This window comes from Pristiophorus japonicus, chromosome 14 (genome assembly GCF_044704955.1).
Source record: "Pristiophorus japonicus isolate sPriJap1 chromosome 14, sPriJap1.hap1, whole genome shotgun sequence".
Lineage (NCBI taxonomy): Eukaryota > Metazoa > Chordata > Chondrichthyes > Pristiophoridae > Pristiophorus > Pristiophorus japonicus.
Genome location: NC_091990.1, coordinates 101,704,119 through 101,723,217, shown reverse-complemented (window position 1 = coordinate 101,723,217; position 19,099 = coordinate 101,704,119). Strand labels below are relative to the sequence as shown.

General features: G+C 44.3%; 1 protein-coding gene across 2 annotated transcripts in view; it reads left to right on the top strand.

The window, feature by feature from the left end:
- tkfc (triokinase/FMN cyclase) overlaps positions 1 to 19,099 on the top strand; it is a 178,062-nt gene that overhangs the window by 79,586 nt on the left and 79,377 nt on the right. For both annotated transcript variants that reach the window (XM_070899421.1, XM_070899422.1), the window contains one exon: positions 3,476 to 3,510. In XM_070899421.1, the coding sequence (XP_070755522.1) occupies positions 3,476 to 3,510 (35 nt within the window). The remainder of the gene's footprint in view (positions 1 to 3,475; positions 3,511 to 19,099) is intronic.

The window sequence follows — 19,099 nt, the reverse complement described above, 5'->3', positions numbered from 1 at the left end:
ACGTATTCATCTGAGCTATCCTGCGATTCCTACTCCGACTAGCACGTGGCACTGGTAGCAATCCTGAGATTACTACTTTTGAGGTCCTACGTTTTAATTTAGCTCCTAGCTCCTTAAATTTATCTCGTAGGACTCATCCCTTTTTTTACCTATATCGTTGGCACCAATGTGCACCACGACAACTGGCTGTTCACCCTCCCTTTTCAGAATGTCCTGCACCCGCTCCGAGACATCCTTGAACCTTGCACCAGGGAGGCAACATACCATCCTGGAGTCTCGGTTGCGGCCGCAGAAACGCCTATCTATTCCCCTTACAATTGAATCCCCTATCACTATGGCTCTCCCACTCTTTTTCCTGCCCTCTCATTCTTCTGAATTCCAATGAGTAGAGGCCCAAACTACTCAACCTTTCTTCATAAATCAACCCCCTCATCCCCAGAATCAATCTAGTGAACCCTCTCTGAACTGTCTCCAAAGCAAGTATCTCCTTTTGTAAATATGGAAACCAAAACTGCATGCAGTATTCCAGGTCTGGCCTGGATATAAATACCTTATATAGCTGTAGCAAGACTTCCCTGCTTTTATACTCCATCCCCTTTGCAATAAAGGCCAAGATACCATTGGCCTTCCTCATCACTTGCTGTACCTGCATATAAATCCTTTTGTGTTTCATGCTCAAGTACCCCCAGGTTCCGCTGTACTGCGGCACTTTGCAATCTTTCTCCATTTAAATAATAACTTGTTCTTTGATTTTTTTTCTGCCAAAGTGCATGACCTCACACTTTCCAACATTATACCCCATCTGCCAAATTTTTGCCCACTCACTTAGCCTGTCTGTGTCCTTTTGCAGATTTTTTATGTCCTCCTCACATTGCTTTTCCTCCCATCTTTGTATCGTCAGCAAACTTGGCTACGTTACACTCAGTCCCTTCTTCCAAGTCGTTAATATAGATCGTAAATAGTTGGGGTCCCAGCATTGATCCCTGCGGTACCCCACTAGTTACTGGTTGCCAACCAGAGAATGAACCATTTATCCCAACTCTCTGTTCTCTGTTCGTTAGCCAATCCTCTATCCATGCTAATATATTACCCCCAACCCCGTGAACATTTATCTTGTGCAGTAACCTTTTATGTGGCACCTTGTCAAATGCCTTCTGGAAATCCAAATACACCACATCCACTGGTTCCCCTTTATCCACCCTGTTCGTTACATCCTCAAAGAACTAAAGCAAATTTGTCAAACATGACTTCCACTTCATAAATCCATGCTGACTCTGTCTGATCGAATTTTGCTTTTCCAAATGTCCTGCTACTGCTTCTTTAATAATGGACTCTAACATCTTCCCAACCACAGATGTAAGGCTAACTGGTCTATAGTTTCCTACTTTTTGTCTGTCTCCTTTTTTAAATAGGAGCGTTACATTTGCAGTTTTCCAATCTGCAGGGTCCTCCCCAGAATACAGGGAATTTTGGTAAATTACAACCAATGCATCCACAATCCCTTCTGCTACTTCTCTTAAGACCCTAGGATGCAACTTTTCTTGAGACCCTCGGAGTGGGCTGAATGGCCCACTCCTGTTCCTATGTTCAGCTCTGTCTACAATTTCTCCGATAATGAAGCACCACATGCCAGCCCACGGGAGGACATGGGCATTATCCAGATTTGAGCTGACAAGTGACAGATAATATTTGCGCCACATAAGTGGCAGGCAATGATCAACAAGCAAAGGCCCAACCACTTTTTCCTGACCTTCGATAGCACTCCCATTACATCAGTATCCTTGGTTTCACTACTGGCTGGAAACTTAACTGGACCAAAGATCAACACCGTGGCTGCAAGAGCAGAGCAGAGGCTGAGTACTCTGCGACAAGTGGATCATCTCTTCCCCATCGACAAGGTTCAAATCAGGAGTGTGATGCCTAATTTGCCTGGATTGGTTCAGCCGCAACAGCACTCATGATGCTTGACCTCATCCAGGATGGGGCATTCCATTTAATTGGTGCCACTGTGACGGAACTCCATAACCACATTTTTCCACCACTGGTGCACTGTGGCTGCAGTAAGTAGTATCTACAGGATGTATTGCAGCAACTCTCCAATCTTACTTAAACAGCATATCCCATCTCTGCAATCTCTACCACTGAGAAGGGCAAGAGCAGCACCGTTATTGGAACACCATCTCCTCCAAATTCCAATCCAGCCATCTTGACATGGACATTTAGCACTGTTTCTTCATTCCCATGGGGTTAAAATTGTGGCATTCCCTGCCTAACACTATTGTGGAAGCAGCACCAGTACAAAGAATGCAACAGTTCAAAGATTAGCCCCACCAGCACCCTCTGAGGGCACCTAGGGATGGGCAGTAAATGTAGCTTTACTAGTGTTGCCCGCATCTTGAGAAGAAATACAAAAAATGGCTTCTGTGAGTTAAGAAGAGGAAAATAATTTGAAGTCCCTAACCCTGATCACTATCCAGTGACCTCTGGTGGAAAGTATAAATGTGTGTGGATATCAGGCAATTACAGGGTAGAGCTTGGCTGCAATGCTCTCTACAGCCAAATAACATGACGATAGATGCTATCTAGGCTCAGATGTAACGAAAGACCACTTTGCTAACATAGCGGAAGGTGTTAAACCAGTGGAACTGTACCTTAGAAGAAGTCATTGTCCTTACAAGGGGAAAGGAGAAAGAACACTCCCTTGCAATCAGTGTAAGTGCATGGACACTTCACACACAGTCCCATTCTGGTGAGAGGGTTTTCCTTGTCCAGATTGGGAGACCTGAGAACTCCTCTCCACGCCATCTCCTTCTGCAGGGTGGCACACGGAAAACAAACATGGTCCATACCACAGCTGCTAATCATTAATGGATAATTACTGGAACTAGTTACAGGACAGATAGGTAAAAGCCTGGGCTCAACGGAGCTGAAAAGAGGCAGATATAATTGTATCCTCTGTCACTAACCTGTATGGGACTAAATATTAAGAGGAAGGACTCAGGGACTGTAGATTCAGCCTGCTGTCAGTATGAATTAGCATGTGTTTCTGAGTGGCTTCCCCATGATGACTAGCTTCATGGCACAATGGATCAGTGGATCAATGCAGAACAAATTTTCATACTTACATAGAGTTATATTAATCAGGAAGTTAGCAAGTTCCCCAGCCTGATCTCAGCCAAAGCAGTTCTGGAGTGCTGCCATTTGTCTCAACCACTGAGCTAAGGAGTAGAAAAACTAGCAACCAGGTTCCCCACTTTTACTCCTGTTGGAAAGTGTATTGGGGTGGACAGTAATTGAAACAGGATGGGGTTTGGCAGTGATCCTCTCCTTGAATAGAACACTCACTATCACATTTGGGTGAGGTACCAGAAAGTGAATGATTGCCAAGCAAGGGTCACCTTCAGGAGAGAATAGATATTTTTAAAACAACAATAGCAGCTGCATTATTTTGTGACCAGGTCTGTTGTTTGTATAGGTATCCATGGAGAAGCTGGTATCGCGCGGATAAAGGTGAGAGATCTTTAAACAGTGAAATACAGAAGAGATGTATAATTTCCTGAGCTTCTGTGATGTACATTAGAGGAAAAAAGGTTAAAAGGACATTGTCAATGTGATATCTTGAGACACAGCTGCACAAGCACACATACTTAAAAGATGGCACCTAATAGAACTATGCAGAGCACATGCTTTATTGTTATTACATCAGTAGTTTTTACATTAGTACTCCACTAGAGGGAGGAGTCCACTAGTCTACAACACTTCTCCCTCCTTATTGAAGAAGTTAATCAAACAAAATAATAATTATACCTAACTTGCATAATATACGGAACAAAAGCTATGAACTTATTTTTCCAGATTTACAAATCAAACTTAACCACTGATATTCTGTTTCGAAGGATACCTTAGTTCAGATTTTTCATTATTTTTGCATGCATAACGCCCACTTAATGTCCATTTTAACGCTGGAATGAGGTGTAACGCCCAGATATCGCCCATTTAGCCACAAAATGAAAACTGATTCCCATTTTTCAGACACTTAGCGCCGAGCATTACTTTCACCATGTACGTAATGCCGGGAAAAAATAATACCGCTCACCAACTTCTTTTGGAAGGAATCATCAGAATGGTTGAACCCAATGCCCATAATATTGCCCAACGTTACTTTCGCCAGGTAATTAACGGCGATATTCAATAATATCGACCGCCCACTTTTTTTTGTAGTGAAGATCACATTTGCCAAAACTAGCGCCCAGTATATCACCCAGCGTCACTTTCAGCACCTCGCACACATCTCGTCCACAATATCGCTCGCCGAAAACACCGCTCTGAACTAATCACAGCGGTGTGGATGCCATTTTGTAAATCGAAGGTCACTTCGTTGAAAAGGCTGCTTCAACTTCGGGGGAGTTTGGATTCACTCTGGAGTTCTTCTCAGGTGATGTGACCATCTGAACAGACACCTTTTCATACTGTGGACGATTGGGTTTTACTGTAGATGTCTTTTAGTGTGGAAATTTATTGCTTGTGAACAATCGGCACTATACTTTTATTGGAATGGGGCCAGTCATTTCTCAGCCTGCATTGATTACAGCGCAGATGCTGCAGAGTGCAAATGGCACAACGTCTAATCCACAGCATTATGTGCCCAATCTAATACGTGCCAGACTGAGGTCCAGACCATACACACCCCGCACTTACAGAGAGAAGCGGTCTTACCTTGACTTATCCAAGAACACCTGCCTTCGGAAACTGCGCTTCCACAAAGTGGTTATCAGTGAAATATGCCAGCTCATCAGGGCAGATCTGCAGCCTGCCAGCACCTTCTGTCGAGGTCAAGGTCACCGCAGCACTGTCATTCTATGCGTACGGTTCCTTTCAGGCCTCTGCGGTCGACATTTCCCCTCTGTCTCAGCATGCTACACATTGCTGCATTAGACAGGTTTTGGAAGCCCCGTACGCACGTAGGATGGACTTTATCAGCTTCCCTATGACCAGAGAGGCTCAGACTGACAGGGCTGGAGCATTCTACCGCATTGCTAAGTTCTCCAAGGTGCAGGGAGCAATACAGTGCACTCACATCGCCATACGGGTACCTTCTCAGGACCCAGAGGTTTTTTGCAACAGAAAAGGATTTCACTCCCTGAAGGTCCAACTAGTTGTCGATTACAACCAGATAATTATGGCAGTGAATGCCAAATATCCAGGCATCTTCGATGAGGCTCACATCCTGCATGAAAGCGCTGTCCTTGACATGTTTACCAGTCAGTCACAAGGTCAATGATGGGTGCTTGGTGACAAACGATATGGCCTAGCCACCTGGCTGATGACCGTCCTGCGTGACACCCACACCGAGGCCAAGAACCGATACAATGAGAGCCACAGAGCCACACGCAATGTGGTCCAGAAAACAATTAGTGTGCTTAAGCAGCGCTTTCGATGCCCGGAGCACTCAGGAGGGGAGCTACAATACAACCTTGATCAGATAGCTCACTTCGTGGTTGTGTGCTCCATGCTGCACAACCTGGTTATCAGGAGGGGACAAGAATTGTCGGAAGGGACTGATGGTCCACCTCAGGAGAGGAAGAGGAGAACGAGGGGCTGGACGCTGACCTCGGGCCAGACAATCAGGCTGACTATGCAGCCATGCCCGCGCCCCCCTCCAAACCGCAGGAGAGGGCCTGTGGTGACTACATAGCTGCAAGAGTCTTGCGTCAGCAGCTCATAACTGAGCAATTTGCCTGAAAGAACGTTGCTGTTATTGACAAAGCTGACACACTGCTGTGTGTGCAACTCAGACATCAATGGTGGTGCCAGTTAAATTAAGTATAATTATATCCTTTCATATTAAGGAATCACCAGTGTGTAACGGCCCAGCTATCTGAGACAATGCGCGACAAGGTTATGTTGAATAAAAAACATTTAATATGACGATTGTTTGAAATCATAATTATCACGGGAAAAAACACCCCATCCCACCCCTCTTTTTCGAATATTGACATCAATTAAATGGTCAACATGTCCAGCAGCTCATACATTACAAAAAATTGCATACACCGAGATGGAGATATAATAAATCCATCACCTGCAGACATGCACCTCACTTTCCTTCCCCCCTCCCCTTCTTCTCCCTACCTCCACCTCTTATCCTCCTCGCTCCACGCCGCCTGGCCGAGGAGCTCCTCAGGCGGTGCCTCATTGTGGGGGGGGGGGGGCAATGAAGGCAGAGCCGGTGGTTGCACGGATACAGTAGCGGGAGGTACCGAGGTGGGAACATTCTCAGATCCAGAAGCAGGATCTTGCTCTTGCCTCTCGTGTCATTGGCACTGGGGGTGTGGAACCTAGGAGTGGAGTGCCGTGCTCTAGGACCACTGGGAGGACTGTGCCACGCGTGTTCCTGACTATCGCGTCCAGGGCCTCTGCCATCCGCGGAACCTACTCAGTCATGGTGCCGCAGATGCTGGCCAGCTGTCGGGATATGCCCCCCAATGCATGTAGGATCTGGTCACCTATGTCTACAGTCCTCCTGGACAACTGTACCATCTCTCCGCTCTCATCTGGCGCTCATGGAGCAGACCTGCCACATCCACAAAACTTCCGCGGGGTCGGTGCCGTCCAGGGGACACCTGGGTGCCCTGTGGCGAGGTGCTTGGGCCCGGTACCTCCAGAGAGAAGGTGGGAATGACCGGTGGAGCAGTAGATGGCCTTGGGGTGGAATGCCTTCTGGAGCCTGACAATGCAGACTCCTCAAAGTCGCCGCTCTCATCTGGAGAACAGACTCAGCTGATTGACGGGCGAGCATCGGATCTTCTCAGCACCAGATGTAGGATCATCCGGTGCATCCGGCCCCGCGCCCCCACCTTCTGGCCTCTGTGGTCTTGCCTTTGGCTTGCCTTTGGAGGCGCTGCTGGCTGAGCTGCAAAATACAAATGAGGTTATTAGGTGCTCGGGTCACAAGGTGAGTCCAGTGCTACACAAAGCATATGCACGATAAAAGCACCACCGCTATCAACACCATCACAAACATCACATTTCATGCCCATCAACACATTCTGCATTGCAATGATTCTCATGAGGCCAGCATTATTTATCGGACACTTTTAGAAATCATCTACCATATATTATTGTTCGGATATGAGTGGGTGTAGCATCTATTGACTTTACATAATGCAATGGTGTATACTTTACTCACGTGGCATCACTTCAGGGTCTGCAGCTGCGTGGCCATCCGGGGGTTGCTCCCCACTAGTGTGAGCACTCACTCCTCCATGTCAGTGAGGTCGCTGATGACTGATGGCCACCCACCTGTTCGCCTCTGCTCGGACCTATTCCTCGATAGCTTCTTCTGTAAAAGGTAACAGGGCGACATGGCATGAGATTATTGCATGATATCATTGCTAGGTACTGTCACAGAGACTGATTCATCACATTACCAACAGATGTAATCATGATTATTATGATCATTATTATTCTTCACCTAAAGACGTGACCGTGGCCACAGGCTTTGAGTACAACATTCCCAGTAAAAGTGAAAGACCTCACATTTGATGATAAGTCATTCATGACGCTTACAAATCAAATTATATAAATACATAAGTACATGTAAATAAATGTAATACTTACTCTTGCAGATCTGACAAGGTCGTTCCATCGCTTGCGGCATTGGTTGCTCTCACGCACCTCGTTAGTCACCGACGAGACCACTTCTGCTATCTCGGCCTATATCCTTTAGTAGGCCTTTGGGGTGGGCTTCCCACGCCCTCCCTGTGTCAAATCACCCCAGCGTGACGCGACCACCTGCATGAGGGAGACATTAGCCTGGTCCGAGAACTTCCTTGCTCTTTTGTGTCCTCCAATGAGATCCTCTCCCAGCTCACTGCTCCTGCCAGCGTCAGTCTCCACGGCGTGCTGTGTCGCCTCCTCCACTCGCTCCATTATAGACACCAAATTTTGGAAAATATCTGGCTGGTAACAGCTAAGTTTTTTGGCACAATTTGCTATAAAGCTCTAAACTCTCCTTCCTCGCAAAGCAGCCACACCACACCCACACACGCCTTCACTCCCTCTCAGCTCCTTCTCTCTCTGTCTCTTATGTGCCTGTAATGATTACCCTTGACCTCCTGACTCGCGGGAATGGAGCATTACCATGCTGTTGCTAAGGTCGGCGACACTTTACAGCAGAAGGTCAAAGAGATTTATCGCTAATGCCCATTTCAGATCGCTCATGGTAATGGCAATTTTTAAAATGGAGACAAGGGGTTTTGAAAATGGGTGACAAGCCGGCGATCTGAAAACCCATTTTTATCGCCCACGCCGGAAATAACGCCCATTTTTGGGCGATCTGCACAAAAGTGTAAAATCTAGCCCTTAGACTCATTCTAGGCTGAGCCTGAGAACAGATTTTCTCTAAGGGCTGACTACATTTGGACTCTTCAGACTGTTTGTCTGCCTGACTCGGACTCAGACTTAAATTCTGACACTCTCTTGGACTTGTTTCTTGTACATCTGATGTAGCATTTGCTACTGATACACTACTTGTAACAAGACTATCTGACTCATCAGAATAAATTGAATCATCCCAACCTTCAACTCTTCCACATCTGTAGGTAAAATATGATCAATATGAACAAACCTAACCTTTCCATGATCAAAACTCTTGACCAAATATGTGTGAGGGCCACATATCTTCACTATTCTTCCTGGTAACCACGTTAACCATTTATGGTGATGGCTCTTCACCCTAACATTCTGATTTAATATCACACTTCTCCCTCTTCCTCTGCCTCTATCATGTATCTCTTTCTGCCTTTATTGTTTCTCTTCTATTGACTGCCAAGTTTGGATTTAATAACGAGAACCTGGTTTGTGGCTGTCGTTAGAGAAGCAACTCTGCTGGTGTTCTACCAGTAGTGGTATGAGCAGTGTTCCAATAAGTAATCAGAAATTTTGCCTGTTTGTGGTCCAATGACAATTGCCGTTTCCTTGGAGTTGGATCCAACATTTGCTTGATGAGGGCACGTTTTACAATTTGTTCTGTGCGCTCTGCTGCACCATTTGAAGCAGGGTAGTATGGTGGAACTTTGGTATGCTTCACACCGTTTTTGTTCATGCGGCCCATTATCAGACACAATTTGTTCTGGGAGGCCATGTGAAGAAAACAATATTTGCAAATTGTCTAGTGGTTTACTTGTAATTTTCCGCATCAAAAACACCTCTACTCACTTCGAATGACTATCACGATGAACTATTGCTGTCCTTCTAGCTCAGCAAAATCTACATGTAACCATTGCCACACCCTGGGAGGCCATTTCCATGGCTGTAAAAGTACTGATGGTGGTTTGTTGCTGGTCAAGCACGTGGTCACAATGGTAGTCAAGCTCATTCCCAGTTGCTGATCATGAAGATCTGCTAATAATTTGGACCTCAACTTATTTAGGATAACCATTCTTGCACCCCATCTGATACAATCTTTATCCAATGACAATTCATTCCTACGAACAAGTATGGATGATTATCTTCCTCTGATATCTGGTTTGGCCATCCATTTGCTATGTAATCATACACCTTTGACATAACTGAGTCACGTTTGGCTGCCCTACCAATCTCTTCAGCTGTGACTGACAGCTTATCAATGTATGAAAAATAGAACACATCTTCCCTATTGGGTGTAACTTGTGATGTGGATGGTAACCTGGACATAGCATCAAAATTACTGTAATGAGCTGATCGTCTGTATTCAATGTCATATGTACATACTGACAAAATCAAAGCCCATCTCTACAGGCGGGCTGCAGCTAAGGTTGGAACTGGGAACTTTGGATGGAGGATTACTGACAGGGGCTTGTGATCAGTAACTGTGGAAATCTCACAACCAAACAAGTATTTGTAAAACTTCTTGACCCCAAAAATCAATGCCAAAACTTCCCTTTCGATCTGTGCACAATTCCTCTCACAGGCACTGAGAGTGCGTGAAGCAAAAGCAATTGGTCTCACCGCCCCATTATCTACTACATGAGAGATCACTGCACCAACTCCATACGGAGAGGTGTCACACGCTAGCTTGATCTCCTTCGATACGGTCATAGTGAACTAACATGGTACTCTCTGCTAACTGGCTTTGAACTAACATGGTACTCTCTGCTAACTGGCTTTAACACTCTTTGAGTACTGTGTTGCATTCTTTTGACCACTTCCAACGGACCTGTTTTTTCAACAGCTCATTCAGTGGATGCAACACTGTAGCCAAATTTGGGATGAACTTCCCGTAATAATTCAAAAGACCCATTTCTTTTTGCATCCAGCGTTCCCTTGGTTGGATGTAAGCCATCTTTGTCTACTCTGTGCCCTAAGTACTCCACTGAGTTTTGAAATATTTCACACTTGTGAACAGTCACTCGTACTCTGTGCTTCTCTAGCCGTTTGAGCACTTAATTCAACACCTTATCGTGGATTTGCCTGTTTGGTGCTGAAATGAGTACATCATCTAAATAACGCACTACCCCTTCAAGCCCTTGCAAAATTTGGTTCATCACCCCTTGGAATAGATGAGTATTTATAGTAAAGCATGACTTGGACTCTTCATCTAACTCAAGTTGTAGGTAGGTGTTTGTTAGATCTAACTTTGAAGAGATCTGGCCACCTGTCAGCATTGTGAACAAATCTTCTACATTTGGCGACGTATTGGGTAGATTACACTCTAGAACCTGATTTACGGTTACTTTATAATCGTCACACAACCTTGCCTTACAATCTGACTTAGGTACAACAACAATGGGTGTAGCCCAATTTCTTAGATCTACCTTAGAGATAATGTTCTCAGTTTCTAGTCTTTTGAGTTCTTGCTCAACTTTCTCCTTGAGTGCGTAAGTACGGGACATGGCTTGCAGGAAACTGTGAGACTCGCCTTGAATCTTGGATTGAACTGCCTTTTTCACGGAACACCTTCGGATATTGCTTGATGATGTCATCTTTCAATGCAAATTACGCTTCCACACAAAAAATCTAATTCCAATCCAGCTTCCATGATCCCAACCAATTTCTATCTATCTACCAAGGCAGGCTTGTCTTCTGCCACTACTATGAGAGGCAAGCTCGGTATGGTGATACTTCCTACAATAGGGATTTGCTCTCCTGAGTAGCCTCGCAGCTCTATCTTCGATTTCTCCAGTCGAAAATCATGCAAGTTGTCAAGATAAAGCAATTCCGCTTCTACGCTCACTGATGCACCAGTGCCATTTTCCAGGGTTTCCTGGTTTGTGCAATGTCTACTTGGATGACGATACTTTGCGAATCGCAGTTAGATATCTTCATGCTTCTGATGACGTGTATCTCTAGAACCTCTTCGTCCTGTTGCTTCTCTTCAATGCTATATAGTGTCTGCCGTTTTCTACTTCCAGCATTGAAAGTCGGTTTACTCTTCAGTCGTCACGGCTTCGCAAGATGCCCAGTTTTCTTGCAGTAGAAACACTCTGCCTTCATATATGGACAGCTTTAAGCAATGTGTTGCCCCAGGCACCAATAGCATGACTTCAATGCACTGTTACCCTGGCCAGTTGCTGAGGCCTTGGGGCCCAACTGCCGTTTACATTTAGCCTGCAGCTGATTCACCCCAGTTGTCTGACGATTGGAAGTAGTGTGAAATTCTCGGGAGTAATGGTCAGCCATATCCATCGACATAGCTGTCTGACAAAAGTCAAGTTAGGGGTTGTCAACAACTTCCTTCTGATTCCTTCATTTTTCAACCCACAAAGCTATCACGCAATGCTCGGTCGTGAAAGTTTCCGAAATGACAGTGAATGGATAGCTTTTTTAATGCTACAATGTACTCACTGATACCCTCGTCATTTAATTGATTTTGTGTTCCAAAGCGATAACTTTCAGCAATTTCCAGGGCTCAGGATTGTAGTGCTGTTCTAACTTGCTTAGAATCTGTCAGTGGTGTGTTCTTTGGCTTGCTGGGAACAAGCACATTTTTCAGGGTTTCATACGCCTGCTTCAGTCAAGAAAATAGCCCATTTCCATTCTAAGCCCACCCGGTTACGGTTTACATCATCGGGGATATTGACGATAATATTCGCGGTGAAAAACATGTCTAGCTGCTGCACAGACGCTCCGAAACGAAATAATCATGGGTGATTTTAACCTTCATATTGATTGGACAAAGCAAATTGGCCAGGGTAGCCTTGAGGAGGAGTTCATAGAGTGTATCCGGGATAGTTTCCTTGAATAGTACGTTGCTGAACCAACCATGGAGCAGGCTATCTTAGATCGAGTACTGTGTAATGAGTCAGGATTAATAAATGATCTCGTAGTAAAAGATCCTCTTAGAATAAGTGACCATAATATGGTTGAATTTCAAATTCAGCTGGAGGGTGAGAAAGTTGGTTCTAAAACCAGGGTCCTAAGCTTAAATAAAGGAGACTGCAAAGGTATGAGGGCAAAGTTGGCTAAAGTGGACTGGGAAAATAGACTAAAGGATGGGACAATTGATGAGCAGTGGCAGACATTTAACGAGATATTTCATAACTCGCAACAAAAATATATCCCAATAAGAAGGAAAGACTGCAAGAGAAGGGATAACCATCCATGGCTCATGAAGGAAATAAGGGAGGGATCAAGTTGAAAGCAAAGGCATACAATGTGCCAAGATTAGTGGGAGGCCAGAGGATTGGGAATTTTTTTAAAAGCCAGCAGGAAACGACTAAAAAAAATGATTAAGAGAGGGAAGATAGATTATGAAAGTAAACTAGCACAAAATATAAAAACAGATAGTAAGAGTTTCTACAGGTACATAAAAAGGAAAAGAGTGGCTAAAGTAAATGTTGGTCCCCTGGAGGATGAGACCGAGTAATTAATAATGGAGAACAGGGAAATGGCAGAGACCCGATTAACAAATATTTTGTATCGGTCTTCACGGTAGAAGACACTAAAAACATCCCAATAGTGGATAATCTAATCAAGGGGCTGTAGGTAGGGAGGAACTTAATGCAGTCACTATCACTAATAGAAACATAGAAAATAGGTGCAGGAGCAGGCCATTCAGCCCTTCTAGCCTGCACCGCCATTCAATGAGTTCATGGCTGAACATGAAACTTCAGTACCCACTTCCTGCTTTCACGCCATACCCCTTGATCCCCCGAGTAGTAAGGACTTCATCTAACTCCCTTTTGAATATATTTAGTGAATTGGCCTCAACTACTTCCTGTGGTAGAGAATTCCACAGGTTCACCACTCTCTGGGTGAAGAAGTTTCTCCTTATCTCCTTAATGAAGTAGTACTCGGTAAAATAATGGGACTAAAGGTGGACAAGTCCCCTGGACCTGATGCCTTACATCTTTGGGTCTTAAGAGATGTGGCTGCAGAGATAGTGGGTGCATTGGTTGTAATCTACCAAAATTCCCCGGATTCTGGGGCAGTCCCAGCAGATTGGAAAATCGTAAATGCAACGCCCCTATTTAAAAAAGGAGACAGACAAAAAGCAGGAAACTATAGACCAGTTAGCCTAACATCTCTCATTGGGAAAATGCTGGACTCTATTAGTAAGGAAGCAGTAGCGAGACATTTAGAAAAGCATGATTCAATCAAGCAGAGTAGGTGTGGTTTTATGAAAGGGAAATTATTTTGACAAATTTGCTGGAGTGCTTTGAGGATGTAATGAGCAGGGTGGATAAGGGGGAACGAGTGCAAGTGGTGTATTTGGACTTCCAGAAGGCATTCGATAAGGTGCCACATAAGAGGTTACTGCACAAGATAAAAGTTCATGGGGTTGGGGATAATACTTTAGCATGGATAGAGGATTGGCTAACTAACAGAAAACAGAGTGTCGGGATAAATGGGTCATTTTCCAGTTGGCAAACAGTGACTAGTGGGATGCCGCAGGGATCGGTGCTGGGTCCTCAACAATTTACAATCTACATTAATGACTTGGATGAAGGGACCGAGTGTAATGTAGCCAAATTTGCTGATCATACAAGATGGGTGGGAAAGCAAATTGTGAGGAGGACACAAAAAATCTGCAAAGGGATATAGACAAGCTAAGTGAGTATGGAAAAAATTGGCAGATGGAGTATAATGTAGGAAAATGTGAGGTTATCCACTTTGGCAGAAAAAATAGAAAAGCAAATTATAATTTAAATGGAAAAAACTTGCAAAGTGCTGCAGGAGAGAGGGACCTGGGGGTCCTTGTGCATGAAGCACAAAGAGTTAGTATGCAGGTACAGCAAGTAATCAGGAAGGCAAATGGAATGTTGGCCTTTATTGCAAGGGGGATAGAGTATAAAAGCAGAGAAGTTCTGCTACAACTGTACAGGGTATTGGTGAGACCACACCTGGAGTACTGCGTGCAGTTTTGGTCTCTGTATTTAAGGAAGGATATACTTGCATTGGAGGCTGTTCAGAGAAGGTTCACTAGGTTGATTCCGGAGATGAGGGCGTTGTCGTATGAGGATAGGTTGCGTAGGTTGGGCCTATACGCATGGAGATCAGAAGATTGAGAGGTGATCTTATTGAAACATAAGATAATGAGGGAGCTCGACAAGGTGGATGCAGAGAGGATATTTCCACTCATAGGGGAAATTAAAACTAGGGGACATAGTGTTAGAATAAGGGCCACCCACTTAATACTGAGATGAAGAGAAATTTCTTCTCTCAGAGGGTTGTAAATCTATGGCATTCTCTGCACCAGAAAGCTATGGGGGCTGGGTCATTGAATATATTTAAGGCGGAAACAGACAGATTTTTGAACGATAAGGGAATTATTTGTGGTTATATAAGTGGCTAACAAGGGAAATTAAGGATAGTGTTAAATCCAAGGAAGAGACATATAAATTGGCCAGAAAAAGCAGCAAACCTGAGGACTGGGAGAAATTTAGAATTCAGCAGAGGAGGACAAAGGGTTTAATTAGGAGGGGGAAAATAGAGTATGAGAAGAAGCTTACTGGGAACATAAAAACTGACTGCAAAAACGTCTATAGATATGTGAAGAGAAAAAGATTAGTGAAGACAAATGTAGGTCCCTTGCAGTCAGATTCAGGTGAATTTATAATGGGGAACAAAGAAATGGCAGAGTAGTTGAACAAGTACATTGGTTCAGTCTTCACGAAGGAAGATACAAATCACCTTCCGGAAATACTAGGGGACCGAGGGTCTAGAGAGAAGGAGGAACTGAAGGAAATCCTTATTAGGCAGGAAATTGTGTTAGGGAAATTGATGGGATTGAAGGCTGATAAATCACCAGGGCCTGATAGTCTACATCCCAGAGTACTTAAGGAAGTGGCCCTAGAAATAGTGAATGCATTGGTGATCATTTTCAAACAGTCTATCGGCTCTGGATCAGTTCCTATGGACTGGAGGGTAGCTAATGCAACACCACTTTTTAAAAAAGGAGGGAGAAGAGAAAACGGGTAATTATAGACCAGTTAGCCTGACATCAGTAGTGGGGAAAATGTTGGAATCAATTATTAAAGATGAAACAGCAGCACATTTGGAAAGCAATGACAGGATCGATCCAAGTCAGCATGGATTTGTGAAAGGGAAATCATGCTTGACAAATCTTCCAGAATTTTTTGAGGATGTAACTAGTAGAGTGGACAAGCGAGAACTAGTGGATGTGGTGTATTTGGACTTTCAAAAGGCTTTTGACAAGGTCCCACACAAGAGATTGGTGTGCAAAATTAAAGCACATGGTATTGGCGGTAATGTACTGACATGGATAGAGAACTGGTTGGCAGACAGGAAGCAGAGAGTTGGGATAAACGGGTTCTTTTCAGAATGGCAGGTACTGACTAGTGGGGTGCTGCAGGGCTCAGTGCTGGGACCACAGCTATTTACAATATACATCAATGATTTAGATGAAGGAATTGAGTGTAATATCTCCAAGTTTGCAGATGACACTAAGCTGGGTGGAGGTGAGCTGTGAGGAGGATGCTAAGAGGCTGCAGGGTCACTTGGACAGGTTAGGTGAGTTGGCAAATGCATGGTAGATGCAGTATAATGTGGATAAATGTGAGGTTATCCACTTTGGTGGCAAAAACAAGGCAGAATATTATCTGAATGGCGGCAGATTAGGAAAAGGGGAGGTGCAACGAGACCTGGGTGTCATGGTACATCAGTCATTGAAAGTTGGCATGTAGGTACAGCAGGCGGTGAAGAAGGCAAATGGTATGTTGGTCTTCATAGCGAGGAGATTTGAGTCCAGGGGCAGGGAGGTGTTGCTACAGTTGTACAGGGCCTTAGTGAGGCCTCACCTGGAATATTGTGTTCAGTTTTGGTCTCCTAATCTGAGGAAGGACATTCTTGCTATTGAGGGAGTGCAGCGAAGGTTCACCAGACTGATTTCCGGGATGGCAGGACTTGCATATGAGGAGAGACTGGATCGACTGGACCTGTATTCACTGGAGCTTAGAAGGATGAGAGGGGATCTCATAGAAACATATAAAATTCTGACGGGACTGGACAGGTTAGATGCAGGAAGAATGTTCCCGATGTTGGGGAAGTCCAGAACCAGGGGACACAATGTAAGGATAAGGGGTAAGCCATTTAGGACTGAGATGAGAAACTTCTTCACTCAGAGAGTTGTTAACCAGTGGAATTCTCTACCGCAGAGAGAGAGTTGTTGAAGACAGTTCATTGGCTATATTTAAGAGGGAGTTAGATGTGGCCCTTATGGCCAAAGGGATCAAGGAGTATGGAGAGAAAGCAGGAAAGGGGTACTGAGGGAATGATCAGCCATGATCTCATTGAATGGTGATGCAGGATCGAAGGACTGAATGGCCTACTCCTCCACCTATTTTCTATGTTTCTATGTAAAGTGTTATGGGGACCGACCGGGCAGGGAAGTGGAGCTGAGTCCATGATCTGATCAGTCATGATCTTATTGAATGGCGGAGCAGGCTCGAGGGGCCAAATGGCCTACTCCTGTTCCTATTTCTTATGTTCTTCTTATGATCTTATGAAAGTCTCTCGGTCGCGATGGAACTCACCCAAGCGCCGTATTATTCCCACAGGTGCGGCCAACTCAAAACAAAGAACCTCTCAAAGTCTCTCTGTCGGTTGGCAGGATTATCTACCAATGAAAATACCAGTTCAGGAATCCATAAATCGCATCGTCGTCACCAATCTGTGATATCCTCAGACACAGCTACACAAGCACACGCACTTACAGGATGACTCCTAACAGAACTGTGCATAGCATATGCTTTATTGTTATTACATCAGTAGTTATTACATCAGTAGTCCACTAGAGGGAGGAGTCCACTAGTCTACAACAGTCAAATAAATTCTGTCATTACAGCTGAGAATACTGTCCAGCATATTGCCTGTATTGTGCAACAGCACCTCAGCAACATGCTGAGCAGAAGACTCAGTCATCTGCCACTGCTGGCCTATAAGTGGGCCTTGAGTGATGAGATTGGTGATGGTTGACTCATTGCACAATTTTCTTTCCTTCCTCATTTGAGTTAGTATCTGTGCTGTTGGAAGGCTTTTCTGAGATTGGAATGCTGTTAATTTGTTGTACTGCTAATATGTCAGCTGTGGCTCAAGTGTAACACTCTTGCTACAGAAGGTTATGAGTTCAAGTCCCAATCCAGTGACATGAGGACAAATCAAGGCTAATGCTTCAGTGCAGTATTGAGGGAGTGCTGCACTTTTTTTTGGATGAGATGTTAAACCGAGGCTCCGTCTGCCTGTTAGGGTCACGCAAAACATCCCATAGAACTATTTTAAAGAATAGCAGAGATGTTTTCCACGGTGTTCTGGCTTAAATTTATCCCTCAACCAACATGACTAAAATAGTGAAATCACTTATTATTATTACATTGCTTTTTGTAGAAGCTTGCTGTGTGCAAATTGACTGCTGTGTTTCCTACATTATAACAGTTTAATTCACTGTACAGCTGTGGTGGAAGGCACTATATAAATTCAAGTTCTTTCTTTAACAGAAATACGTCAACATAAGTTGTACCCAATACATATTGTTTATTGTCTACACTCTGCCCCTCGGTGACATTATATGCAGGCACTGAGTAAGCTCTATATGTATTCTGACAACACCCAGTTCTACCTCTCCACCGCCATTCTTGATCCAATAACAACTTGCATGCTATCTGACATCAAAACTTGGACGAGTCGCAACTTCCATCAACTGAATATTGGGAAGACCAAACCCCATTTGCTGCTGACGTCTTTATCCATGCTTTTGTCACCTTTAGATTTGACTACTTCAGTGCTACCCTCACAACCTGCAACATTTGTCCAAGTTAGCTGCCTATGCATATCCTGTCCTGTACTAAGTCCCACTTGCCCATTATCCCCTTTCTTACTGACTTTTACTGGATTCATGTCCCTCAATGTATTGAATTTAAAATCCTTTTCCTCATCATCAAATTTCTCCATTGACACTATCCCATTCAATGGGCTCAATTTTCCTCAATGTCGTTTTTTGACATATTGCCAGAGTTATGCCCGTTTTTCTTGGCCCCAACTACAAAAAAATGAGCAAGTTTCCCCATTCTATTTTTTGAACTTGGCACAGCACAGCCTGTCCTTTAGCTTCGGGGTTGGCGCCTAATGTCTGCGCCAAAAAAACAATGCCCCCGCTTCTGCGCATGCACGAAAAAAAGGCCGTTTTTGACATGATTTCTATGGGCGCGCATGCCCAGTACAGATCCAAGTCTGCATTCGGCCATTTTTAAAGAGCCAGTTGTGTGTGAGAACTTTAATTTTCAGTAGAAAAATTAGAGCAGCAATACAAGATGCAACAGGGCTCAAGGACCAAGAATTTCTCACAGGACGAAGTGGAGGCACTAGTTATTGTAATTGAAGCCAGATGGCACGAGCTGGACACCAGCAGAGGACACATAAAAGTTTTACTAAAAGAAATGAACAAACGCTGGAACCAACTTGCAGAAGATTACTGTGCAATGGTGATCACCCCGAGGTCTGGACGCCAGTGCAAAAAGAAGTGGCAGGACCTTGGTCAAGTAGTTAGTGTAAGTAATATTTTCATTTATTCACTGGAATTGCAATTATAAATGTGACCATCTATATGTCCCACCCAGCAGAAAGCACCATCTCTAAAAAGTTATATTTTCATCTTTGCAGA